The sequence below is a fragment of the Theropithecus gelada genome, chromosome 19, assembly GCF_003255815.1.
Source record: "Theropithecus gelada isolate Dixy chromosome 19, Tgel_1.0, whole genome shotgun sequence".
Taxonomy (NCBI): Eukaryota; Metazoa; Chordata; class Mammalia; order Primates; family Cercopithecidae; genus Theropithecus; species Theropithecus gelada.
The window spans coordinates 38,238,523-38,265,513 of record NC_037687.1 but is presented as its reverse complement, the minus strand read 5'-3'; the positions used below and the strand labels follow the sequence as shown (position 1 = coordinate 38,265,513).

Sequence of the window (26,991 nt, the reverse complement as noted above, 5' to 3'; positions counted from 1 at the left end):
TATAGGCACCTGCCACCATGCCCAGCTAATTTTTGTATTTTTAGTAGAGGTGGGGTTTCACCATGTTGGCCAGGCAGGTCTTGAACTCCTGACCTCAGGTTATCTGCCCTACTTAGCCTCCCAAAATGCTGGGATTACAGGCGTGAGCCACTGCGCCTGGCCGCTTTTTTTTTTTTTTTTTTTTTTTTTGAGACAGTCTGACTCTGTGGCCCAGGCTGGAGTGCAGTGGCGCAATCTCAGCCCACTTCATCCTCCACCTCTCAAGCTCAAGCGATTCTTGTACCTCAGGCTCCTGAGTAGCTGGGATGACAGGCATGTGCCACCACGCCCAGCTAATTTTTTAGTAGTGACAGGGTTTCGCCATGTTGACCAGGCTGGTCTCGAACTCCTGACCTCAAGTGATCCACCATGCTTCGGTCTCCCAAAGTGCTGGGACTACAGGCGTGAGGCACTTTATGCGTATTTAAGCCTTGGAAACACAGGGACTATCTTGTGGGGCTAGTACAGAATTCAGACTGCAGCCTTTTCCCGATGGGTTGACTTACAGAAGGGGCATTCTGGAGGGTCTGTAGTCCTAACTTGGGGATAGCAGGGAGATCCAGGGGCAACGACAGAGAGGCACAGAGACACAGATTTCCTGAGAAAGGGAGAGGAGAGAGGTTGAGACCCAGGGATTGTGAAGGGGACGAGCAAGTGAAGAAGAGAGGATGAGACTCTGGGAATCCGGCAGAGAGACAGGGACGTGGAGAGAAAGAGGGACAGAGACAGAGCGAGAAGGAAAAGAAGAAACACAAGGGAGAAGGGGCAACCGAAAATGGGCACGAAGAGGCCCAGGCACAGCAACAGCTGGGGAAATGACAGAGACTGAGACGGAGATGCAGAAAGGTAACAGAGAGACCCGGAGAGGGTAGAGAAGAGCTCTCGGGGAGAAAGTGATGGAGGGACAGAGGAGAGGTGGAGGCCAAGGAGGGAAAGACCCCAATAGAGAAAGACAGAGGGACAGAGAAGGGGACGAAGACGCAGGCGGGAGCATACCCACAGAGGCGAAGGAAGGGCGCAAGACCAAGAGAACCACAGACGCGGAAAGGCGGGGAGGTCGTGGCTCGGTGTGGGGCGCACGGGGAGGAGGGCTTGCCTCCCAGCACCTCCGGGGAGGTGACCCCAGCCAGGAGATGCGAGCCCCGCGGAGCCCGCGCCCGGCGGACGGACCGATGGACAAAGCCGGGGAGAGCCCGGGCGCGGCCGGGGCGGGGCCGGTGCCCGCGGGGACCCGGGCGCAGCGGGGAAAGGAGGGGCGGGCAAGCGGCGAGAAGGGGAAGGAAGCGGAGGTGCCGGGCGGGCGCGGGGCGCGGGCAGGAAGCGGGGAGGGGCGGCGGGGCGGGGGCCTCCGGAAAAACGCCCCGACTTCCTGCCCCGCCAGAGCCAGGAAGCGGGAGCCGGGACCCAGGGCCCGGGATTGCCGAGCCCGACCTCGGGCGCCCCGCCGGTCACCTCCGCGCGGACACCAGGTACTCGGTCCCCGGCCCCGCCCGGCTTCCTCCCCTCGGCTGCTGGGAGAAGTGGGGAGGAGGAGGGAGGGGCTGGGGCGCTGCTGCCAGCGGAGGGGCCTCCTTCGGACCCCACGGAGCCAGCGGCCGCACCTCGGGCCTCAGTTTTCCCATCTGTTAAAGGGAGCAAAGAGGGGAGAACTCACACTTGACGAGTACCCCGTAGGTGGGGACGAACGGTGCGAGGCCGGGGCCAAGGCCTCCTACCTGCTCAGTGGAGGACAGACAATCACTCCCATTGTACGGGTGGGGAAACCGAGGCCCGGGGAGCCAAACCGACTCATCCCAGGGAACGCACATCATGAGACAGTGTGGAGTTGGGATTTGAACTCGCACGTGCTTTCCGCAAAGCGCCATCCTCCAACCTCCGCATGCTTTAGGGCCACCTAAAAAAGAAAAACAACAATAACAGCGACGAGGGCCGCTGTGAAGCTGAAAGTTGCAGAGTGCATTTGAAAGAGTTTTAGGAAAGCTCTTTTCTAGGTCATTAATTATACCGTGGGAGACAAGTGTAGGGAGAGAGCTGGAGGCCTTCTCCCATTGTACAGATGGGAAGACTGAGGCCTGCAGAGTAGTCATTACTTTTTGCAGATTACACTGCATAACAGAGGGAAAGATGTGCTGGAACTCAAGACTTTTGCTTTTCCAGTTCCAAAGGAAGGGGGGTGGGGTGGGGGACGGAGGGGATTGATGTACGAGCGTTGGAAATTCAGCGAGTCCCCTAAGTGGGGAGACTAATAGGACGGGGAGCCCCAATCCGCGGTCCGAGTGCTCAGCGCCGGGGTGACTCGGAGATCTCGGATCGAACTCGGGAGGAGTTGCACCCATCTGCACCTCCGGGCGCGGGGCGGGGCCCGGGGAGTGACGGGGGCAGTCGAGATACGGAAACGCCGGCCCTCCAAGACAGGCCAGAGCGGCCCTATCTGGCCTGCGTGGCGCAATGCAGCGCTAGAGCGGCCGGCGGGAGGAGTGGAGTCGTCGGGGCCGGAGCCTGGCAGGAGCCGGGCTAGAGCGGCTGGCAGGAGGAGTGGAGCTGGGCGCAAAGGTGGACTCAGGGCGGCTAGAGCGACGCGGCGGCAGGGGTGGGGAGAGTGCGGAGCCGGCGCGCGGAGGCTTCGGTTCCGGTGGCGGTGGTGGCTTTTCTTTCCACCTGGAGCAGGTGAGGGACGCGGTCCCCAGCGGGCGTCAGACCCTGACTCTGCACGTCCTCCCTGGCATCCCTAGCCGTGCACACTGCCACGTCCCCCGTAGGATTTAGGGCCCGCGTAAGACCGGCCACGTCCATGTAAGATTTGGGGCTCGTGTAGACCAGCCACATTCCGTATAGATTACAGTCTTTCAGACCCTCCAGGTTCCTGCCAGCCCCCCATGGATAACTGGTTTCTCATAGACGTGGGGTCCGCATAGATAAGGAGCATCCCCTGGAATCCGGGGCTCTACAGACCATGGGTCTCGGGACCCACCACGCACCCCTATGGAATTTTGAGCCCCTTTTAAGTCTCCGGAGGTTCCACAGACTGGCAGCTGTCCCTATAGAATCATGATCCTGTATGATCCCTGGATCCTTTAGACCCACTGTGTGTCAAATAGAATCTGGGGAGTTACACATTCCAATGACTCCTTTTAGGTTCTTTAAGGTTCCCAGAAGTTCTTGGAGACCCCGAGTCACCTGCTCAATACCTTATAGACCCTGAGCCCTCCATAGAACTCAAGCACCCATGTAGCCCCCCAACCCAGGGACCTTCTAAACCAGTCCTAACCCCCCAGCGCCCAATGCACGTAGTGCTCCCTCTGCTGGACCCGCCACCCCCCACCCCCAGGCCTTGTCAGTTGCCTGTAGAGATCCATCTATTCTCTGACAGCTTCACCTATAATTCTCCAGCCTTTGTGGGACCCCCCCCAACCCCTCGTCCTAAACAAGCAACACTCCTCGCCTCCATCATCTCCAGCCCCCAGGCCTCTGTGGAGCAGCCGTATGCAACTTGCACTCCTGCCTAGGCCACAGTGACCACATACCAGGCATCCATAAGAAGATGTGATGTGTCTCAGAGCTTTGATTCACATTTAGTTTGTGAAGGGTAGGATGGGGGCTCCCCATGCTCTGAAGCAATGCCCTCTGTTTTGTTTTATTTTGTCTTATTTTATTTATTCATTGAGACGAAGTCTCACTTCTGTCACCAGGCTGGAGTGCAGTGGCGCGATCTCAGCTCACTGCAAGCTCCGCCTCCCGGGTTCAAGCGATTCTCCTGCCTCAGCCTCCCGAGTAGCTGGGACTACAGCCTCGCGCCACCATGCCCAGCTAATTTTTGTATTTTTAGTAGAGACAGGGTTTCACTGTGTTGGCCAGGATGGTGTTGATCTCTTGACTTCGTGATCCGCCTGCTTCGGTCTCCCAAAGTGCTGGGATTACAGGCGAGAGCCACCACGCCCGGCCTGTTTTATTTTAAGACAAAGTCTCACTCTGTTGCCCAGGCTGGAGGGCAGTGGCACAATCTTGGCTCACTGCAATGTCTGCCTCCTGGGCTCAAGCGATCCTCTCACCTTAGCCTCCCAAGTAGCTGGGACTACAGGCATGAGCCACCACACCTGGCTATCTTTTGTAGAGACAGGGTTTCACCATATTAGCCAGACTGGTTTCGAACTCCTGAGCTCAAGTGATCCACCTGCCTTGGTCTTCCAAACTGCTGGGATTACAGATGTGAGCTACTGGGCCCACCAAATACAGTTTATTTTAAATGCATAAACTCTGTAGCCCAGTTGCCTAGGTCTGAGTCCTGGTTCTGCTTCATATGAGCTGTGCCTCAGTTTCCTTCTTTGCTAAATGGAGATGAGAATAATAATCTCTTGGAGTCACTGAGAGGATTAAATGAGTTATTACCTGTAAACCAGCGATGCCATGCCTGGCACTTACTAAGTGTCTCTTATGTGTCAGCTATCATTTCATTATCATTGTGATAAGGAATAAGGAGGCCAGGCCCGGTGGCTCAAGCCTGTAATCCCAGCACTTTGGGAGGCCGAGACGGGCGGATTACGAGGTCAGGAGATTGAAACCATCCTGGCTGACACGGTGAAACCCCGTCTCTACTAAAAAAAAAAAAAAAAATACAAAAAACTAGCCGGGCGAGGTGGCGGGCGTCTGTAGTCCCAGCTACTCGGGAGGCTGAGGCAGGAGAATGGCGTAAACCCGGGAGGTGGAGCTTGCAGTGATCTGAGATCCAGCCACCACTGCACTCCAGCCTGGGGGACAGAGCGAGACTCCGTCTCAAAAAAAAAAAAAAAAAAAAGGAATAAGGAGATAAGAACTTGGCAAGCACACAGTTCCAGACCTGGCACCGAGCACTTGCAGAGATAATGAGCATCCCCTCCTTTGCCTTTTGTTTTGTTTTGTTTTGTTTTGTTTTTGAGACCAAGTCTTGCTCTGTCACCCAGGCTGGAGTGCAGTGGCGCATGGTCTCTGCTCACTGCAAGCTCCGCCTCCCGGGTTCACGCCATTCTCCTGCCTCAGCCTCCCAAGTAGCTGGGACTACAGGCACCCGCCACTATGCCCAGCTAATTTTTTGTATTTTTTTTAGTAGAGACGGGGTTTCACCATGTTAGCCAGGATGGTTTCGATCTCCTGACCTCGTGATCCGCCCACCTCAGCCTCCCAAAGTGCTGGGATTACAGGCGTGAGCCACCGCGCCCAGCCTCCTTTGCCTTTTTTTAATCTCCCTGCCTCAGTTGAGCATTTCTGCCTGTGAGTAGGATGAGCATGCACCCTCCACGTCCGTGGTCATGTTTCATAGTGAGACAGGGTCTCACTGTGTTGCCCAGGCTGGTCTCGAACTCCTGAGCTCAAGCGATCTTCCCACCTTGGCCTCCCAAAGTGTTGGGGTTACCGGCATGAACCACCTCGCCTGGCCAGTTTGCAAATTTATTAAAGTGAATGTTTAGCAGTGCTTGAATCTTGAATTGTCCGAGCTTAGATATTGGACAAATACTCTTTATGGGAAAGAATAAAAATGATGCCTTCCCCAGGTGGACCCTCAAGGTGGCATTTGGACACTCCAGAAAGCATCATTGTTTAATCATCAAAATCCTGGTTACCATTTACTGGGGAGCTAGGGAGGAGGCCCATAAAGCAGGAGAAGGGCGGGTCTCTGCCAGCTAGGGTTATAAATAGCTTTGGGCTGTGGGGAGCCCCCCCACACTGGTCCACCCCACCCCTCTTTCCACAGCTCCTTCCCGCCTGACACGGGCTCCGTGGCATTAGTCAGACTAATTAAGGACACAGAAGATGTCGGTGGAAAGACTCAGAGAGAAGTGGAGACTCAAGGAGAGACAAAGATGGGAAAGACAGCAAGAGATGGGGGAGAAAAAGGGATGGAGAGAGATGAGAGACAGCACTTGAGACCGTGACTCAGAGAGGTGTGAGGATGGTGGCTGCAGAAACCAGATGCGGGAGGACAGAGGCACAGAGACAGGGACAGGACAGACAGAGCTACAGAAGCAGGAAGGGGGTGTCACCTCTGAGAAGGACAGATGGAAGGACGGGAGGCAGGGAGGGTGGGGAAAATGAGACAGTTCTGGAGGAAGGCAAAGAGAAAAATCAGGAAACAGGGTGAAGAGAGACCAAGGCATGAGACAGATTCGAGGGACAGACAGCCAAGGAGAGCCGGCTGCAGACAGACCAAGGTGCACGTAGGGTGGAGGAGACAGACGCACCTTGGAGATGGGCTGTCTGAGGTCCCATCACTTATTTTCCAGGACTGGAAGCCTGGGAAGAGATGAGGTCCCTGGGGGAAAGAACTGGATTTGGGGACTCCTGGTCCCTGAGGGAGGAGGGTTCTGAGTTTTGTTTTCTTATGTGGAGAGTTGGGGGTTGGGGGTTTGTCATTGTGACTTCCTGTCACAGGAAGTGGGGCTGGTGGGTTCCAAGCAACATCCTGCCCCAGGCCTGTCACAGACCAGAGGAGACCCCTGCACCCCACTTCTCTCCCGCCTCTCCTCTAACGCTCCCATCCCAGCTTGCCTCTAGGCTGTGCTCTCAGGAATTAGCCCCCAGGCCTCTGATCCCTCCAACCTGGGAGTCCAGTCCCCCAGCCCCCTCTTCCATGAGAGCGTTAGGGACTCCACATTGCAGGCTCTCAGACTCAGCCTTCCCATGGACCCAGGCTCCTGAGCCTCCAATGCCTGCCCCCGCAAGGCTCCCGTCCTTGGGCTCCCGCCCCCTGGCGGGTCTCTGAAGGGCTCTTTGTGGCCACACAGAGGCCCCATTGAGCTGCGGAGGCCGGCATGGGGGAGGCTGTTTACTCACCTTCACACCTGGGCCAGGAATCTGTGAGTAACCACCCTGGGCCGCCACCTCCCACCCTCCTAACCGCAGCCCCTCCTCTTCCCCCAGCCCTGCAGAGCCCAGGGAGATGGAAGACGTTGCCCGAGGGGCGGTGAGTGGACAGAGCAAGGGGTGAGGGGACTCTGGGGCTGTGGGTGGGGAGTTCTATGGACTGAAGCCGCCCTCCCCTTCCACAGGCCTCCCCAGGCCCCTCCCGGCCTGGCTTGGTTCCCGTCAGCATCATCGGGGCAGAGGATGAGGATTTTGAGAACGAGCTGGAGACGGTGAGTGGTAGATAGGGTGGAAAAGCTCTGTCCCAGGCTCAGCATCCCGCCCCGGGTCCCCTCCCACCTGTAGATGTGTCTTCTCGGCCTCTTCCCACGGTCTGTCCCATCCTCTCATCTCTGTGGTACCTCCCTCCTCACCTCGCCGACCCCATACTCAGAGCCCACACAGCAGCATGGACGCCCACCCTTCTTACTCTTAACCCCATTTCTTATCATTGCTCTCTCCTCTCCCAGCAGGGACCCCAATTTCTTCTCTCCTAATTTCTGTCCTCATCATCCACCATTATAATATTAAGTCTCATCCATTCTCCCTGACCACCTGCCCTTGCTGTCATCATTATTTCATGGACACTGTCACCACTCACCACTTCCCAGGAGCTAACCCTGACTTGGATCCCTCGTAAAGTATCAGGAATGGGTAGGGTCAACCCCAAGGCCCCTCCTCTTCTCCCCATTGTACTCACCCCTGCCTGAACCCCCAGAACTCAGAAGAGCAAAACAGCCAGTTCCAGAGCCTGGAGCAGGTGAAGCGGCGCCCAGCCCACCTCATGGCCCTCCTGCAGCACGTGGCCCTGCAGTTTGAGCCAGGACCCCTGGTGAGGGCAGGGCTGGGTGGGCACAGGGAGGGGTGGGGCTGGGACAGGCACAGCTTTTGGCGAATTAAACCAGTGAGCTAGTGCTGGGAGGGTCTAGAAAAGCAGATCTAGAAAATAGAGTGCCAAATCTAGAAAGAGAGAATGCCTTAGACAAGAGCCAGAAAGCACGCCACGTGACCTCAACAGGCTTACAGGTGCCCAGGGTAGATCTCAGTGCACAGCGGGCAGGGTACACACGGCAGGACCCCGCAGAGCCACAGGGAGTCCAGCAGCCTGGCAGAAACCACATCCCGTCCCACTTTGTGCCTGTGGCAGCGCTCCCCATCAGCCTGTGGCAGCGCCCTTCCGTGGACTCTGGGGTACCAAATCCTTCTCTCCAAAGCCTTCTCGGCAGATGCCAGCACGCAGTCATTCAGGGTTGGTGCTTGAGAGAAGGCTGTTAGCCATCCCAGGTTTAGGGGGCACAGCAGGCCCTGATCTAGAAACAAGAAAACTACCACACACAGCTCACAAAGGAGACCACAAAATTGTGGATCCAGAAGCCTCCGTATGAGGCAGAAGATACCTGGGAGGTGTGGATGGACAACCGTGCCTTCCAGAAACACCTGCAGAGTCTAGAAAAACCAGCAGGTGATTTAGAAAGGGAGAGGCCACAGTGCTGGCTGGCAGTGGATCTGTAGACAAGGGTCTTGTCCCAAGAAGACCCGGTCCAGCCCAGCACAGCATAGGAGTTGGGGACAGCCAGGGCACTGCACCATGTGGACATGCGTAGTAGACTCCTCCAGAAAACGAGAAAATCGATAGAGTGGGGAGAAGCGCCCAAGGCATGCGGAAAGAAGAATACATCAGCTGCAAGACCAGAGGCTGGTCATCCTGACACCAAAGCATCAGATATGCAGAAATTTAGGAAATTGCAGTCTTTCCCCCGTCTGCATTCTCTTTCCAGAAGAGTGGCTCCCCGCACAACCACATGCATGGAGACTCTGGCCCTCTGAGCAAGGGGGTCCCCCATTCAAGCCTTGGGGTTTCTAGACCACCAGATCATGGACATCAGCCCAGGGATCGTGCTACCATGTTCTTTTACAGATGTGGAAACTGAGGCCTAGAGAGGGTCAGGGACTTGCCTGAGGTTACCCCGGCAGCCTCTGGGCATTTTGAGGTTTATCCTCACACAGCTCCCTCACCTCATCAGCTTGTGGAGAGCCGATCAGAGATAGCTGTGGTCCCCTGGGCAGCTTCCTGTTGGCCTCTCTTAGAATTTTGCTATATTTGGGGGGTGTGGAGAGTAGATATAGATTTGTTAAAACTGTTTAAAGTGGGCCGGGCGCGGTGGCTCAAGCCTGTAATCCCAGCACTTTGGGAGGCCGAGACGGGCGGATCACGAGGTCAGGAGATCGAGACCATCCTGGCTGACACGGTGAAACCCCGTCTCTACTAAAAAATACAGAAAAACTAGCCGGGCGAGGTGGCGGGCGCCTGTAGTCCCAGCTACTCGGGAGGCTGAGGCAGGAGAATGGCATGAACCTGGGAGGCGGAGCTTGCAGTGAGCCAAGATCACACCACTGCACTCCAGCCTGGGCGGCAGAGCGAGACTGTCTCAAAAAAAAAAAACAAAAAAAAAACACTGTTTAAAGTGGAGAAGGAGGACCAGGCCTGATGGTTCATGACTGTAGTCCCAACGCTTTGGGAGGCTGAGGCAGGAGGATGGCTTGAGCCTGGGAGGTCGAGGCTGCAGTGACTGCACCACTGCACTCCAGCCTAGGCAACAGAGTGAGACCCTGTCTTGAAATAAATAAATAAAAGGTGGGGCCGGGCACGGTGGCTCATGCCTGTAATCCCAGAACTTTGGGAGGCCGAGGTGAGTAGATCACTTGAGATCAGGAGTTCGAGACCAGCCTGGCCAACATGGTAAAACCCTGTCTCTACTAAAAATATGAAAATGGGGCAGGCGCAGTGGCTCACGCCTATAATCCCAGCACTTTGGGAGGCCGAGGCAGGTGGATCACCTGACGTCAGGAGTTCAAAACCAGCCTCATGGTGAAATCCCATCTCTACTAAAATACGAAAATTAGCCGGGCACACAGTGGTACGCGCCTGTAATCCCAGCTACTCGGGAGGCTGAGGCAGGAGAATCACTTGATCTTGGGAGGTAGAGGTTGCGATGAACCAAGATTGCACCACTGCACTCCAACCTAGGTGAAAAAAAAAAAAAATTAGCCAGGCATGGTGGTAGGCACCTGTAATCCAAGCTACTCCAGAGGCTGAGGCAGGAGAATTGCTTGAACCCAGGAGGAGCTTGCAGTGAGCCGAGATCGCGCCACTGCACTCCAGCCTGGGTGACACAGCCAGACTCCATCTCAAAAAAGAAAAAGGAGAAAAAGTCCCACTCCCATTGGAGTGAGTCCATTTCCCAGATGAGAGCGCCCAGGAGCCAGGGCAGGCTGGAGTCCCCACTGTCACCCAGCACAGGGGCTGGCACTCAGGAAATGCGTGACGAATGACACAGGGAGCCCCGCTTGTCCACCTGTTCTTTACAAGCCCTCAGTAGGCACAGGGCACCATCTGGGACACAGATGGATCAACCTACAACACCCCTCAACACACACAAACCCTTGAGCTGCTCAGTCTTTCTAGGCAGCAGAGTGTAGTGGAGACAGGCTGCCTGGATTCGAATCCTAACTTTGCCACTTAGTAACTGTGTGATTTGGGGTTTTATTTATTTATTTATTTTTGAAACAGTCTCGCTCTGTCACCCAGGCTGGAGTGCAGTGGTACAATCTCCACTCACTGCAACCTCCATCTCCTGGGTTCAAGCAGTTCTCCCTGCCTCAGCCTCCCAAGCAGCTGGGATTACAGGTGCCCACCACCACACGTAGCTAATTTTTTAATTGTTTTATTTTACTAAAAATAAAAAAGACAGGGTTTTGCCATGTTGGCCAGGCTGGTCACAAATTCCTGACCTCATGTGAGCCACCTGCCTCAGCCTCCCAAAGTGCTGGGATTGCAGGTGTGAGCCACCATGCCCGGCCTAGCTGTGTCACTAAGCTTGAATAAACTTGTCGAGCTCCGGTTTCTCATCTGTAAAATGGGGCTACTCACGGTCCCTACACTTGAACATGTTAATGCACGTAGAGGGTGTAGAGCAGCGTCTGGTATACAGTAAGCCCTCAGTATAGACAGTAGTAGTAGGTATCATTATTGCCAGGAGGAGACCATGATGAAGAACCACAAAGGACCACAGCACAGGATGGAAAATTAGAAAATGTGAATGGCGGCCCCAGGGAGCCTGCAGGGGAACCCAGGGCCTGGTGTTAGGGGTGGAGGTCAGGGAGTTTTTCCCGGAGGAGGTGGCAGTTGAGTCCCTTAACCATGGGGTGGTCAGGAGGCGGGAAGGCCCTCTTCAAAGGGAGACTGTGGTTTGAGGCGGGGTGGGGGAGCGGAGAGTCACACTGTGTGTCTCCCCCAGCTTTGCTGTCTGCATGCTGACATGCTGGGCTCACTGGGCCCCAAGGAGGCCAAGAAGGCCTTCCTGGACTTCTATCACAGCTTCCTGGAGAAGACAGCGGTGAGAGATCTTCAAGCTGCCCCAACCCCGCAATCCCTTTTTGGGCCTGCAGAGTCACCATGAGGTCCCCAACCTCTGCCCTGAGGGCAGCTGCTGACCCAGGCCTTCCCCAGCACCCTCACTTATGTCAGGGTTCCTGGCAGTCCTCCCGGCCTGCATCTCAGCACACCAAGTCCTCCTCTTCACCCCATTCTCTCTCTTGAGCAGGTTCTGCGGGTGCCAGTCCCTCCCAATGTCGCCTTTGAACTTGGTAAGGAGAAGGATGGGATGGGGGAGAGGTGTCTAGCAGGGACTACACCTCCCAGGAGGCCAAGGGGAGGGAGGCCGCACTCCCATGCTCTGCTCGGACAGCCGAGATTCATTCATTCCTTACTGGCAGCGGCCTCAGGAAGAGTGGCTGTTGGAGCCAAAGGTGGGTGGGGGCCGTGGTCCAAGCCACCAGGAAGTGGACCCTAGCCCCCATGTGTGTCCCTGCAGACCGCACTCGGGCTGACCTCATCTCTGAGGATGTCCAGCGGCGGTTCGTGCAGGAGGTGGTGCAAAGCCAGCAGACAGCCGTGGGCCGGCAGCTGGAGGACTTCCGCTCCAAGCGGCTCATGGGCATGACGCCCTGGGAGCAGGAGCTGGCCCAGCTGGAGGCTTGGGTTGGGCGAGACCGAGCCAGCTACGAGGCCCGGGAGCGGCACGTGGCGGAGCGACTGCTCATGCACCTGGAGGAGATGCAGTGAGTGGGCCAGCCCTGGTGGGAGCGTTGCCCCTCCCTAGCGCCGGGGCACCCCTGCTACCTCTGGCATGTTCCATCCCGTTTGCGGGTTCCCTCTTCAGCGTCAGGGTTCATTTCTTGGCACTGGGGCTCTTCCTCTGCCCTGGCGTTTTAACTCACCTTGGATCTGAGTCTTCCCTTTCCAACTTTGGGGTTCCCTTGTCATTTCTGGGTCTTGTCCATGATCTGGCACTTGGATCCCGTCCTCCTGGATGAGAGACCTCCCTCCCTCTTGTGACGGTCCTTCCCGATCCCTTCCGCAGTGTCCCCTCTCTGTCTCTCTTCCCCCCGCCTATCCCAGGACAGCAACCCTGAGATGTGTCCTGGGTGGACGGGGACCCCAGACCTAGCAAATATGTCACAAACATCTCTCTTCCTCCTACAGACATACCATCTCTACCGATGAAGAAAAGAGGTGAGGGGGGCAGGGAGGGCGGCAGGGAGAGGTGTGCAGCCTCCTGGGTTTGAAGGAGGAGGGGGCTGGGGGTCTGGATTCCTGGGTCTATGGGAGGAGAGGGCTGGGGACTTGGACTTCTGGGTCTGAGGGAGGAGGGCCTGGGGCCTGGACTCCTGGGTCCGAGGGAGGAGGAGGCTGGGGGCCTGGACTCCTGGGTCTATGGGAGGAGAGGGCTGGGGGCCTGGGCTCCTGGGTCCGAGGGAGGAGGAGGCTGGGGGCCTGGACTCCTGGGTCTGAGGGAGGAGGAGGCTGGGGGCCTGGGCTCCTGGGTCTGAGGGAGGAGGAGGCTGGGGGCCTCGACTCCTGGGTCTGAGGGAGGAGGAGGAGGCTGGAGCCCTGGATTCCTGGGTCTGAGGGAGGAGGAGGAGGCTGGAGCCCTGGACTCCTGGGTCTGAGGGAGGAGGAGGCTGGGGTCCTCGACTTCTGGGTCCAAGGGAGGAGGAGGCTGGGGGCCTGGACTCCTGGGTCTGAGGGAGGAGGAGGCTGGGGCCCTGGACTCCTGGGTCTGAGGGAGGAGGAGGCTGGGGACCTGGACACCTGGGTCCTGGGTATTGGGTAACAGCCCTTGCCCCTGTCCTTTTGAACCCTCTCATCTCTCCTCAGAGTCTCATGGGAAGTAGTTGTGGGGTCAGGATGGGAAGGCCGGGCCTCTGCCTCTAGTGGCTGTGTGTGTGTGTGTGTGTGTGTGTGTGTGTGTGTGTGTGTGTCTTTGTGTGTGTTGAGCCCTCACTGTCTCCTCCCTACAGTGCTGCCGTGGTCAACGCCATTGGCGTGTACATGCGCCACCTTGGGGTGCGGACCAAGAGTGGGGACAAGAAGTCGGGGAGGAACTTCTTCCGGAAAAAGGTGCTTCCCTCAGTGCCCTGTCCTGACCCTTTCCTCTCCAGAGACCCCCTGGGAGCCCCATGACTCTGGACACCTGGCGTCAAATTCTGCTTGGTTGTCTCAGAGATGCTCAGCCTGGTCTTCCTCCCCGCCCTCTTGCAGGTGATGGGGAACCGGCGGTCGGACGAGCCTGCCAAGACCAAGAAGGGGCTGAGCAGCATCCTGGATGCCGCCCGCTGGAACCGGGGAGAGCCCCAGGGTAAAGCGGCTCTGGCCTCTGCCCTCCCCTGTCTTCCCCAGTTCTTCCCACTCACTGTCTCACTCTCTCTCATTTCAGTTCCAGATTTTCGACACCTCAAAGCAGAGGTTGATGGTAATGGACCTGTAGCCAGAGCATCCATCCCTGGGGCCTGTGGGGGAGGGGGCTGGGGCCTGGATTCCTGGGTCTGAGGGAGGAGGAGCTGGGCCTGGACCCCTGGCTCTGAGGGAGGAGGGGCTGGGGGAGTTCCTGGGTCTGAGGGAGGAAAGGCTGGTCCTGAACCCCTGGGTCTGAGGGAAGAGGGACTGGGCCTGCACTTGGCTGGGGGAGTTCCTGGGTCTGAGGAAGGAGGGGCTGGGGGCTCAGACTCCTGGTTCTGAGGGAGGAAGGGCTGGGGGCCTGGACCCCTGAGTCTGAGGGAAGAGGGGCTGGGGGAGCTCCTGGGTCTGAGGGAGGGAGGCCTGGGGCCTGGACCCCTGGGTCTGAGGGAGGAGGATTGGGCCTGGACCCCTGGGTCTGAGGGAGGAGGGGCTGAGGGCTGGGACTCTTGGGTCTGAGGGAGGAAGGGCTGGGCCTAGACCCCTGGGTGTGAGGGAGGAGGAGCTGGGCCTGAACCCGTGGGTCTGAGGGAAGAGGGGCTGGGGCCTGGACCCCTGGTTCTGAGGGAAGAGGGGCTGGGAGAGTTCCTGGGTCTGAGGGAGAAAGGCCTGGGGCCTGGACCTCTGGGTCTGAGGGAGGAGGGGCTGGGGGCCTGGACTCCTGGGTCTGAGGGCAGAGGGTATGGGGGACTCCTGGGTCTGAGGGAGGAGGGGATGGGGGCTCCTGGGTCTGAGGCAGGAGGGCCTCCTAGTCATGGTGGGGAAGGGCCTGAGCACAGCCTCTTGCATCCCCCGGTTGTTGTAGATTTGAGTTACTGTTCTCTCATCTCCCTCTTTCTCCCTCACTGTCTCCCCAGCTGAGAAGCCAGGTACTACAGACCGGAAGGGAGGCCTGGGGATGCCCTCTCGGGACCGGAATGTTGGGGCTCCTGGGCAGGACACCCCTGGAGTCTCTCTGCACCCTCTGTCCCTGGACAGCCCAGACCGGGAACCAGGTGAGAGTTTCCTGGGCCAGGGCTCCGTGAGGCCCGGGGATCCAGGGTGGGGGTGCTGCCTGCCCCCTTGGCACCCCCAGATGGAAGCCACTCCTCAGCAACACCTCCCCTTTGCTCTTAGCATCTGCTCCTCCCTGCTCCTGGTCACCACTGTCATGCTTAACTTTCCCCTTCCCTCAGTTTGCCCTTTCCACGACTTTCCTCCCAGGCTCTGACCTCTCTGCTGGTGCCGTGTCTCCCACCCCCTTGGACTACGTTTTCCATCAGCCCTTCATTTTCCAGAACCTTCCCTGAGTACATGACCAATCTACCCTCTGAGCTGCATTGCTAGCCCCCTAGGTGGGAAGCCCACCAGCCCCATGAGCTTCATCCCTCACCATCCTTACACCTCTGTGGCCTCAGGCCCTTGGATCTCTGCATGGCCAGGCCCAGGCTCACACACCGGCTCTGCTGACTCCTCGTGTTTATTTAGTGTTTTGGATATGACTCCCATTTATTAGCCTCCGTTTCCTTGTCTCTAAAGGAGTATGAGAGGGTGGGGAGGATGAATGGACATGGAGGCAGCACAGAACTCAGGCCCTCCTGACCTCAGGGGGCTGCAGTCTGGTTGGGTGGGAGAGATGTTTGTGACTTATATGCTAGGCCTGGGGTCCCCATCCCCCCAGGACACACAGGGGCACCCACTTCTGTTGCATCTTCACGCCCCTGCCCCTAGTGGCCCACGGTCATGTTCTCAGAGGTCTTAACATCTTTCTGTCCGGTGCTGAAGTACATTGCAGCCTTGTGGTGTCTGCCAGGCACTGGGTAGCTTTAGCCTCCACATTTCCAGGCCCCCAGAGTGTGGGTCTCGTGGCCTCAGAGGCCTTCCAGCCAGCCCTGCTCCCTCTACCCCACAGGTGCCGACGCCCCCCTGGAGCTGGGGGACTTATCCCCGCAGGGCCCAATGAGCCTGGAGCCCCCGGCGCCCCCAGAGAGTACCGATGAGGGGGCCGAAACCGAGAGGTGCCCAGGCTGGGGTGCAGGGGTGGGGGCTGTGGCTTACTGGGCACTGGTGGGTGGGTGCAGGGTCGCCGCTGCCATCTGCGCCTGCCTGTCCCAGCCTCTTGCTCCGCCTGCTCCTCTGCTGCTCTCTGGGTCTCGCCATTCCTCTCCCTTCTTCTTTCCTTTTCTCATCTCCCTCTTGCTTCCTCATTGCCCCCCTTTCCTTTATCCTTACTTTTTCCTCTCCTCCTTCCTCTCCTTCCTTTTTTCACTGATCTTTCTCCTCCTCCCTTCCTCTCCACCTCTCCTTCCATCTCCTTTATTTCCCCCCTCCTTTCTCACCTGGGTTTTCTTTCCCCACTTTCCATCCCCCTCCGATCTCCCTGCCACTTTCCATTTTTTCAGCCCTTCCTCCCCTTCTCTTTCAAGCCCCCCCACCCCACCCCGCCTCGCTCCTGCCTCCTGGTACCCGTCCCTCAACCCCCCACCCCTCTGCTCTGTGCCCCGGGGGCCCTGTCCCCCTTACAGCTGGGGGGCAGGCTCTGCCCCCTGCCCGTCCTTGTGCCGCTGCTTTGGGGACCCTTTGGTGGGTGTGGGGAGGTGGGTCGGGTGCCATCTGGGCCCACCTCTGACCCTGTGCCCCTCTCTCCCCAGAAGGTGGAAGAGGTGGGTGCCTGGGCCCTGGGTGGGGGAAGGGCTAGCCCCTCCCCCATTTCTCCCAGCCCCTCCCCTCTCCCCATGGCCACTCCCTCCCCTTCACTCCCTGTGAGGGGTGGGTGGGGACATCACCCTCCCAGTTGAAGAGCTAAGTATGGAAATCCTCCCCACCCCATAAACGCCCCTCTGTTGCCATCCCCCTGCCTCAGGGAAGGGAGGGGGTCAGTCCTACGCTCCATCCTGGGTTCCCCATCCCTTCCCCCATCAAATTTCAGTATCCCCCCACCGACACCCCCCACTACCCCAGCGCCCCTAAAATCCCACCACTCCTCTGACTCTCTCCTCTCTCTTCTGTTGCATGTTTGATCCCTGTCCTGGTCACCCCTGCTCCCGTCCTGGTCTCTCCCCGTCTCTGTCCCTGTCCTGGTCTCTCCCCGTCTCTGTCCCTGTCCTGGTCTCTCCTTGTCTCTCCCTGTCCTGGTCTCTCCCTGTCTCTGTCCCTGTCTTCTTCTCTCCCCAATCTCTGTCCCTGTCCTGGCCTCTCCCCATCTCTGTCCCTACCCTGGTCTCTCCCCATCTCTGTCCCTGTCCTGGTTTCTCTTCGTCTCTGTCCTTGTCTTGGTCTCTCCTTGTCTCTGTACCCGGCCTCTGCCTGACTCTATCCTTGGCCTCGGGGTCCAGGCTATCAGGGCGTCTGGGGCGCTCAGAGAGCCTGCGGGTGAGTGACCGCCGCCGGCCTTCCCGGGGCAGCCTCGGGGCTAAGGGCCGGGGTGGGGGCCGCTCCCGGAGCGACGTGGACATGGACCCCAGTTCCGCCACGGCAGTGCTTGGCCCTGCCCGACGAGCCACGTATGTCAACCCTCTCCCTTCCCCCATCCACTAAGGCAGCCTAGAGAATCAGGGAGGGATTGTTATCAGAGTCACAGGAATGGGCGTTGGAGGCTGAGGTCATTGAGGCCAACTGTGGTCACAGACCTTGGAGGAGGAGGGGTAGAATGCTTCTAGAGATCTGGGGACTGTAGTGTAGTCAGATCTAGAGACCTGGTCTGCTGCACGGGCCACCCTGGGGGCATCGAATGCCAAGGCCACTGACCGGGGTTGAATGCTCTAAGAGGTTGAAGGCTGCTTCCTGGGATGGCCCAAGCTGGGGCCCTAACAAGGCCTCCGTCCACAGCCCTGAGCCTGGAGATGAGGGGGAGCCGGGACGGTCAGGACTGGAGCTTGAACCAGAAGAGCCTCCCGGCTGGCGGGAACTTGTCCCACCAGACACCCTGCATAGCCTGCCCAAGAGCCAGGTGAAGCGGCAGGAGGTCATCAGCGGTGAGTACCGCCCCCGTCTGCCCCACTGTGACCAAGGACACAGTCCAGCTCTGGCAAAGGCAGGTGCAGAGACATGTTCATCTTGGTGTTATTTACCATAGGCAGAACTTGAAGGCAGCTTCAAATTCCCTCTTGTTCCAAGTTCAGATTGTTCCAACAGACACCACTTCGATGGAATGTGAATGCCACTGTGGAAGGGACGTTTCCAAAAATTTCGAGTAGTGCAAGACAGTGCTGATGTTAAGAACACTGCATTTCTGGTGCAAGCCTTTATTTGCTTACTTGCAAAATGTGGGTACTAATAGTTCCTACCTCAGATATTGTCATGAAGATGAGACAATTTGTGTGAAATGTTTAGCATAGTGCTGGGCACAGAGGAAGAGCATTTTTTTTTTTTTTTCATTTTTATTTGGGCAGGGTCTCAGTTGGTCTCCAGGCTGGAGTGCAGTGGTGCAGTCACAGCTCACTGCAGCCTTACCCTCCCAGGCTCAACTGATTCTCCCACCTCAGCCTCCCGAGCAGCTGAGACCACAGGCACGTACCACCATGCCTGGCTAATTTTTGTATTCTTTGTATTCTAATTTTGTATTCTTTGTAGAGATGGGGTTTCGCCATGTTGGCCAGGCTGGTCTCGAACTCTTGGGCTCAAGTGATCCTCCTACCGCAGCCTCCCAAAGGCTTGGGATTACAAGTATGAGCCAGCAGGCCCAGTCAAGGAAGAGCATTTTAATGAGATAGTTGTTATTTGTTTGATCTTAATTGCTTAGGGGAGAAAAGATCTCCACGGGGGAAAGTTTGGGAGAATGATCAGTATATTCACAGTGCTTGCTTCTGCATGGAGAGATGATGAGTGTATCATTTTTGTCTTTTTCGTTTTTTCCTGTGTTAATTGTGCGGTGGCTGGGGAGGCTGGTGGCAAAAAGAGAAAGCTTTTTTTTTTTTTTTGAGACAGAGTTTTGCTCTTGTTGCCCATGCTGGAGTGCAATGGCACAATCTCAGCTCACCGCAACCTCCACCTCCCAGGTTCAAGTGATTCTCCTGCCTCAGCCTCCTGAGTAGCTGGGATTACAGGCATGCGCCACCATGCCCGGCTAATTTTGTATTTTTAGTAGAGACGGGGTTTCTCCACGTTGGTCAGGCTGGTCTCGAACTCCCGACCTCAGGTGATCTGCCCGCCTCAGCCTCCCAAAGTGCTGGGATTACTGCCCGGCCCAAGAGAAAGCTTTTGGACTTGATTGAAAGCTTATTTACAGATTACTTCATAGTATAAAAGGTACTTACTCAAAAATTTTAGGGGAGTGGTTGAGTACTTTTTGAGTCACAGATCCTTCTAAGGACATGATAAAAATTAAAAAAAAAAAAAAAACATGAGCCATGTGCTATCCATTAGGACTTTCCGGAAGATGGAAATGTGTGTATTTGTGCTGCTCACCATGGGGACCACCGGCCACCTGTGGCTGGTGAGCACTCGAAATGCACTAGGCCGGGCACAGTGGCTCACGCCTGTAATCCCAGCACTTTGGGAAGTCGTGGGCAGATCACTTGAGGTCAGAAGTTCAAGACCAGCCTGGCCAACATGGTGAAACCCCATGTCTACTAAACATACAAAAATTAGTCAAGCGGGCCGGGCGCGGTGGCTCAAGCCTGTAATCCCAGCACATTGGGAGGCCGAGACGGGTGGATCACGAGGTCAGGAGATCGAGACCATCCTAGCTAACACGGTGAAACCTCGTCTCTACTAAAAAAATACAAAAAACTAGCCAGGCGAGGTGGTGGGCGCCTGTAGTCCCAGCTACTCGGGAGGCTGAGGCAGGAGAATGGCGTGAACCTGGGAGGCGGAGCTTGCAGTGAGCTGAGATCCGGCCACTGCGCTCCAGCCTGGGCAACAGAACAAGACTCCGTCTCAAAAAAAAAAAAAAAAAATTAGTCAAGCGTAGTGGCACATGCCTCTAATCCCAGATACTCGGGAGGGTAAGGCAGGAGAATTCCTTGAACCCAGGAAGCAGGAGGCGGAGGTTGCAGTGAGCCCAGATCACACCACCACACTCCAATCTGGGTGACAGAGCAAGACTCTGTCTCAAAAAAAAAAGCAAAAAAAAAAAAAAGCACTAAATACAACTGAGCACTGACTTTTAAAATTTCGTTTCAATTAACGAAAATGTAAAGAGTTGTACGTGGCTGGTGACTATCATGTTGGACAGGATAGCAGTTTCTCTCCCCAGAAAGAATATGCGTAACATACAAAATTGTGCACTTAGACTCAGGGGATTTCTAGGACCCCCTGAAACTCACACATATGCCCTCTGTGGGGGTCCCTGGATCTGAGGCTGTCAACCACTGTATAATGTGGCTTGATGGTTAGACACTAAACACAGCTGCAAGCTTGCTGGTGGGTGGGATGACCAGCTTGTCCCCATTTGCTAAGGATATTCCCAGTTTTATTACTGAAAGCCCGTGCAGGCAAACGGGGACCATTGGTCGTTCTGGCTGGCTGGCACAGCAAAAAGGGAAAGGCAAGGCGGTGGGTTGAGGACTCCTCAATGGCCTTTTTTTTTTTTGAGACAGAGTCTCGCTCTGTCGCCAGGTTGGAGTGCAGTGGCGCGATCTCGGCACACTGCAACCTCTGCCTCCCAGGTTCAAGCGATTGCCCTGCCTCAGCCTCCCGAGTAGCTGGGACTACAGGCGCTTGCCACCACGCCCGGCTAATTTTTGCATTTTTAGTAGAGATGGGGTTTCACCATGTTGGCCAGGATGGTCTCGATCTCTTGACCTCGTGATCTGACCGCCTCGGCCTCCCAAAGTGCTAGAATTACAGGCATGAGCCACCGCACCTGGCTCCTCAATGGCTTTTAAGAAGGCAAATGACTCCACCAAGAGAAGTTTTTTTTATTTGTTTGTTTTCTTTTGTTTTTTTGAGATGGAGTCTCACTCTGTCACCAGGCTGGAGTGCAGTGGCATGATCTTGGCTCACTGCAATCTCCACCTCCCGGGTTCAAGTGATTCTCCTGCCTCAGCCTCCCAAGTCGCTGGGACTACAGGAGCCTGCCCCCACACCCGGCTAATTTTTGTGTTTTTTTAGTAGAGACGGGTTTTCACCATATTGGCCAGGCTGGTCTCGAACTCCTGACCTTGTGATCCACCCTCCTCAGCCTCCCAAAATGCTGGGATTATAGGCGTGAGCCACTGTGCCCAGCCGTTTTGTTCTGAGACAGGGTCTCGCTCTGTTGCCCAGGCTGGAGTGCAGTAATGCCATTATAGCTCACTGCAGCCTCAACCTCCTGGGCTCAAGGGATCTTCCCATTTGAGCCTCCCAAGTAGCTGGGACCACAGGCACACACCACCACACTCGGGCTTTTTTTTTTTTTTTTTAATTTTGGTAGAAACAGGGTTTCACCATGTTGCCCAGGCTGATCTTGGACTCCTGGGTTCAAGCAGTCCTCCTGCCTTGGCCTCCCAAAGTGCTGGGATTACAAGTGTGAACCACCGTGGCTAGCTAGAGAGAGTTTTTTCCCACCAACCTAGGAAGCGTTCCTCCCTGCTCTGCGTCATTCCTCTAGCCTGCCCCTGAGGTCATGCCCCCTAGTCTGCACCCTCCCCAATGTGCTTCCTGCTTTGGTGGCCCTGCAGAGCTGCTGGTGACAGAAGCGGCCCACGTGCGCATGCTGCGGGTGCTGCACGACCTCTTCTTCCAGCCCATGGCGGACGGCCTCTTCTTCTCCCTGGAGGAGCTGCAGAACATCTTCCCCAGCCTGGACGAGCTCATCGAGGTGCATTGTGAGTGCAGGGCCAGGGTCCCTCTGTGTACCCCACTGCCCCACGGGCAGCTCTGTTCTAGCCCTGGGTTCGACCTGCTCGGGAACCCCAGGGTTCACATGGGGTGGGGGCAGATATGCCATCCGGCCCTGAAGAGCAGACACAGATACACCTGCAGCCCTATTCCCACCATGCCGCAGCAGGCCACGCACAGCATATTCCAGGCCCTGATGGAGGATCCCTTTCCTCCTGCCCCCACAGCCCTGTTCCTCGATCGCCTGATGAAGCGGAGGCAGGAGAGTGGCTACCTCATCGAGGAGATCGGAGACGTGCTGCTGGCCCGGGTGAGATGCCCAGCCCTCCCCCTCCTCCCAGCTAGACACTTGGAATCCAAGCCCGGAGCGGGTCCTGAGCCCACCCTAATCTAGTCCCAGGGTCTGGGCTTCCAGCGTATCGTACGTTAGGCCCTGTTCTTGCCCATCCCCACTGAGACACCTGCCTGGCCTGAATCTCACTGTAGTTTGATGGTGCTGAGGGCTCCTGGTTCCAGAAAATCTCCTCCCGCTTCTGCAGCCGCCAGTCGTTTGCCTTAGAGCAGCTCAAAGCCAAGCAACGCAAGGAGCCTCGGTTCTGTGCCTTCGTGCAGGTGAGGCGGGGTCTGGACTCCAGCTTCCTGGGGAGGAGGGGCCTGGAAACCCAGACTCCTAGGTGCCTGCGCCCTGGGGTGAGCCCGAAGCCTGGGCCATCACAGCGCCAGCACCAGTTTCCTGCAGGAAGCTGAGAGCCGCCCACGGTGCCGCCGTCTGCAGCTGAAGGACATGATTCCCACGGAGATGCAGCGGCTGACCAAGTACCCCCTGCTTCTGCAGAGCATCGGGCAGAACACAGGTACCGCAGGCCTGCCTCTCTGGGCCTCGGCTCTCCTTTTTTTTTTTTAATTTTTTTTCTCACTCATTTTCATCAGTGATACCATCACGGCTCACTGCAGCCTCGACCTCCCAGGCTCTAGCCATCCTCCCACCTCAGCTTCCCGAGTAACTGGGACCCCAGGGGCACACCACCGTGCCTGGCTAATTTTTTAAATTTTTTTGTAGTGACAGGGTCTCGCCATGTTGCCCAGGCTGGCTTTGAACTCCTGGTCTCAAGCGATCCTCCTGCCTCAGCCTCCCAAAGTGCTTGGATTACAGGCATGAGCCACCATGCCCAGCCAGCTGTCCTTTGTCTAACCTTGGCTGCTCAATCTGGAGCCTCCAGGGCAGGGGTTCACCAGAGCTGCTCTCTCCCTTGCCTGCAGAAGAGCCCACGGAACGGGAGAAAGTGGAGCTGGCAGCCGAGTGCTGCCGGGAAATTCTGCACCACGTCAACCAAGCCGTGCGTGACATGGAGGACCTGCTGGTGAGCCTGGGCTGGCCCCACACCTGGGACAGTGGGTGGTATGAGAGCAGGGGGTGGATGGACCCTACCTCAGCCTGTCCAGAAGTCACACCCTACCCCTTGGCTTGTCTCCCTCAAGGGTCACTGTGTGTCTGGGGGTTGGCTTGGCCCTCAGCACCTCCCTCTGAGGGTTATTGGAGGTCAGGCCCGACCCTCAGCTTGCTCCCATCAGAAGTTGGTCTTGGCTCTCGCCTTACCAATGTGGGTCACTGCGGGTCAGCCCCAGCACTTAGCTTGTCCCCATAACGCTCCCGTCTCTGCCCCAGAGGCTCAAGGACTATCAGCGGCGCCTGGACTTGTCCCACCTTCGGCAGAGCAGCGACCCCATGCTAAGCGAGTTCAAGGTGTGACCTTATCCTCCTGCCTCCCCTGCCCCGCTACTCTACTTGGCCCAGGGGATTCTGTGATACAGCCCCCAGCCTGTCCTCCCCATCCCATACTATACGCAGGGATCAAGAGCTTTGGCCCCCACCTCATGCCAATCCCATGATCCCCAGCCTGTGGTCATCCCTGGTCACTGCCCTGCCCTTCCCTTCCCTTCCCCACCAACCCCAATCACCCCCCGCCAACCTGCACGAACCATCACCCCCTCCTGCCTCAGAACCTGGACATCACCAAGAAGAAATTGGTCCACGAGGGCCCACTGACGTGGCGGGTGACAAAGGACAAGGCTGTGGGTGAGTGCCAGGGCAGCCACCTAGTGCAGGGTGTGGGGGCAGTGAGCCAAGGGCGGGGACGGGGTTGCATGGGGGCGCTGTGTGAGCACTGCTCGCCCCGTAGAGGTGCATGTGCTGCTGCTGGATGACCTGCTGCTGCTGCTCCAGCGCCAGGATGAGCGGCTGCTGCTCAAGTCCCATAGCCGGACGCTGACGCCCACGCCCGACGGCAAGACCATGCTGCGGCCTGTGCTGCGGCTCACCTCTGCCATGACCCGCGAGGTGGCCACCGGTGAGCACAGCCACTGTATGGCCCAGGGCAAAGGGTGTCTCTTTTGGGCAGAGCTGCCTGTGGAGTGGGGAGCAGAACCCTCTACAGAGCCAGGGAGTCAGCATTCTGGCAAAGAGGTTGGGAAGTGGGTGGAGGTGGGCAGGGCGGGGCTAGGCTTAGTAGGTTTTATAAGTGAGGTAGGAACTGCTGCAGGTGTTTGCACAGAGGCGTGTCTTGTATAAATGAGAAGAAAGGCCAGGAGCCCAGTGAGGAGGGATTTGTAAACACACAGTTGGGAAGTTGCACCAGGGCCACAAACACTGGGAGCAGCTGGAGGGTGGGAGTGGCTGGCAGGGTTTTGTTAGGTAGGCCAGGGGACTTGCCTGGTTCCCTAAGGAGGTGTGAGGGGGGAGCTCAGGAGGACACATCAGGCCCTGGATATTAGTGGACAGTGAGTTGTGAGTTGAGTCATGGGAGCCCTGAGAGCACCACTACTGTGAGTGACTTCCCCAGCTTGTGCTCAGGAAGGGGCACGCACTGGGGGAACCTGGGCTCTGAGTCCCATCTCCCCCTCTCCCTGCAGATCACAAAGCCTTCTACGTCCTTTTTACCTGGGACCAGGAGGCCCAGATATACGAGCTGGTGGCACAGACTGTGTCGGAGCGGAAGAAGTGAGGGGGGTTCTGAGTTCTGAGTGTGGGTTGAGGCGGCCCAGGCCTCTGGGTTCCCAGGTACAGGAGGGCTGTGGGGAGGCCCCGGCATAGGGTCTGGGGGCTCTGACTGCCCAGGGGTTTGGCCTTTCTCCCCAGCTGGTGTGCCCTCATCACTGAGACTGCCGGATCCCTGAAAGTCCCTGCCCCTGCCTCTCGCCCTAAGCCCCGGCCCAGCCCGAGCAGGTGAGGGGGGCCATGGAGAGAGCTGGAGGTTCAGGGAGGGGGGCCGGAAGGCAGGGCTGGCTTCCCTCCACAGCTCCAGAATGCAAATCCCAGTCCTGTCGAGTGTGCATGTGTGTGAGCGTGCGCATGTGTGAATGCATGTGTGTACATACATGTGTGCCTGTACGCAAGCATGTGACTGTGCGTGCATGTGTAGTATATGTATGCATGCATGTGTGTGTGTACGTGTGTGCATGTATGGTGTGTGTGCGTGTGTGAGAGCATGTGCATGCATGTGTGTGCGTGTGTGTGTGCATGTATGGTGTGTGTGCGTGTGTGAGAGCATGTGCATGCATGTGTGTGTGTGCGTGTGTGCATGTATGGTGTGTGTGCGTGTGTGAGAGCATGTGCATGCATGTGCGTGCGTGTGTGTGTGTGTGCCGACCCCACCACTGCCCCGTCTGTCTCCTGTCTCCAGGCCTCTGTGTCTTCCATTGTCTGGGCCTCTCTGTCTCCCTGTCTCCCGGCCTCGACCTCTGTCTCTCTCTCCGGACCTCCCTGCCTCCCCACCTCCAGCTCTCTGTCTCCCTGCCCCTGTGGCCCCCCAGGGCCAGGAGTGTGGGGTCACCCAGCACTTCCTCCCCTCAGCACCCGAGAACCCCTCCTCAGCAGCTCTGAGAACGGCAATGGTGGCCGAGAGACGTCTCCGGCTGATGGTGAGACCAGAGGGATGCTGGGTGAGGGGCCAGGTTGGGGCTCACGGGTGAAGAGGGGCATCCACAGGAGGCCCGGCAGGATCTGAGCGCCCTCCCTGTTCCCCCACCCAGCCCGGACCGAGAGAATCCTCAGTGACCTCCTGCCCTTCTGCAGACCAGGCCCCGAGGGCCAGCTCGCTGCCACGGCCCTTCGGAAAGGTAGCCCAGCCCTGCCCCTCCAGGGTGGCCACCGGCCCAAACAGTGCCTCTGTTCCAACTAGAACAAGGCTCTCCCTGTCAAAAATTTCCTTACGCCCAGCTGCCAGAAAACAAATGCTCCAAACCCACCCGGCCTGCACCACTGTCCTGGGTGCCCACGTCCTTCTTCTGCAGCCGCCATCCCTTCCTTGACTCTATATTCACCCTCTCCCTGACCATATCTCTGTCTTCAGTACCTTCCTGCCCTGTCCCAACCCTAAACCCAGCCTCACTTCACCTCCCTTTGGATCCCCCAACCCCATCCGCTCAGCCTTGCCTGGCACCCACCCTCACCTCCAGCCCCTACACATGCCGTTCGGAATCCCCCATCCCAGATCCCATCCCGGCCCCCTGGTCTCCTGACTCCGCCCCCCTTGCCCCTGGCCAGTGCTGTCCCTGAAGCAGCTTCTGTTTCCGGCGGAGGAAGACAATGGGGCGGGGCCTCCTCGAGATGGGGATGGGGTCCCAGGGGGCGGCCCCCTGAGCCCAGCACGGACCCAGGAAATCCAGGAGAAACTGCTCAGCTTGGAGGAGACCATGAAGCAGCTGGAGGTGGGGCGGGGCGGACCAGGGGTGCCCTGAATGGGCCGGGGAAGGAGGGGGCCCCCCTCATCCATGACCCCCATGCCACCAGGAGCTGGAGGAGGAATTTTGCCGCCTGCGACCCCTCCTGTCTCAGCTTGGGGGGAACTCTGTCTCCCAGCCTGGCTGCACTTGAGGTCCCTGTCCAGGAAGGTGAGTGGGGGATCTGGGGGCCAGGGCACTGTCCTGAAAGGAGGGTCCCCCTCCAGAGCTCGCATCCCTACAGCCCCTTCTGTCCATCTCCCTCTTTGTCTTTTCTGAATCTCCCCACTCCACCTCGTGTTTCTCATCTCTGTGTCTCTGTTTCTGATAATCTCTGTTTCTGTCTCTGTGCCTGCCTGCCTCTCCCCACCTCCCCTTCTCTTTCCGCTCTCCCTGTCTTGTCTCTGTGTCTGTCTCTCCCTGTCTCTCTCTCCATCTCTCCCCATCTCCCCTCTTCTCCTACATCCCCCAGGCCTTTTGCAAGAAGGAGAGGAATGGGGGAGAGGACGTGAGGGACCACCCCCACCCACACAGCTGCCGCAGCATCTCACACCCTGAGGGCCTGAGGAGAGGGAGCTGTGGGCCACGCCTGGGAGGGGCCCAGCTGGGGTCACTGGCCCTGCATGAGCCTCGGCCATCTCTCCCTCCTGCCCTCTGCTTGGGGGACTCAGGGCTTCATTCCGGAGGGCACCACGGTGACCCGGGCCATCTCAGTATTGCCTGTGGGGGCCACCCCTCCACTCCCCACCCCCAAGTGCCTTCGCTCTGTTTTTATACCCTGAATTGGAGGTTTATTTTTTAATATATATTATCTAAGAAGA

At 57.6% G+C, this 26,991-nt stretch overlaps 1 protein-coding gene across 3 annotated transcripts; it reads left to right on the top strand.

The window, feature by feature from the left end:
* Positions 1 to 1,384: 1,384 nt before the first annotated feature.
* ARHGEF1 (Rho guanine nucleotide exchange factor 1) lies at positions 1,385 to 26,991 on the top strand. Of its 3 annotated transcripts, none has more exons than XM_025366194.1 (29): positions 1,385 to 1,508; positions 6,931 to 6,973; positions 7,059 to 7,145; positions 7,631 to 7,744; positions 11,211 to 11,309; positions 11,517 to 11,559; positions 11,787 to 12,033; positions 12,458 to 12,487; positions 13,276 to 13,375; positions 13,517 to 13,613; positions 13,692 to 13,727; positions 14,569 to 14,706; positions 15,603 to 15,708; positions 17,519 to 17,664; positions 21,292 to 21,438; positions 21,679 to 21,761; positions 21,938 to 22,063; positions 22,191 to 22,305; positions 22,712 to 22,812; positions 23,118 to 23,195; positions 23,453 to 23,528; positions 23,632 to 23,799; positions 24,362 to 24,449; positions 24,588 to 24,674; positions 25,302 to 25,369; positions 25,481 to 25,567; positions 25,995 to 26,158; positions 26,241 to 26,341; positions 26,643 to 26,991. In XM_025366194.1, exons 2-28 carry the CDS (start codon positions 6,950 to 6,952, stop codon positions 26,322 to 26,324), a joined length of 2,739 nt encoding a protein of 912 aa, XP_025221979.1. In that variant the 5' UTR covers positions 1,385 to 1,508; positions 6,931 to 6,949; the 3' UTR covers positions 26,325 to 26,341; positions 26,643 to 26,991. The 3 variants fall into 3 exon arrangements, with proteins under 3 accessions (XP_025221979.1, XP_025221981.1, XP_025221980.1); XM_025366195.1 differs by lacking the exon at positions 1,385 to 1,508 and adding an exon at positions 2,491 to 2,706; XM_025366196.1 differs by lacking the exon at positions 11,211 to 11,309.

Excerpts from the sequence above, each read along its gene's own strand:
- ARHGEF1 (XM_025366194.1), top strand. The coding sequence starts at position 6,950 with ATGGAAGACGTTGCCCGAGGGGCG. Across the intron at positions 22,813-23,117 it reads GTGACATGGAGGACCTGCTG|AGGCTCAAGGACTATCAGCG; the intron begins GTGAGCCTGGGC and ends TCTCTGCCCCAG. Across the intron at positions 25,568-25,994 it reads TGCCACGGCCCTTCGGAAAG|TGCTGTCCCTGAAGCAGCTT; the intron begins GTAGCCCAGCCC and ends GCCCCTGGCCAG.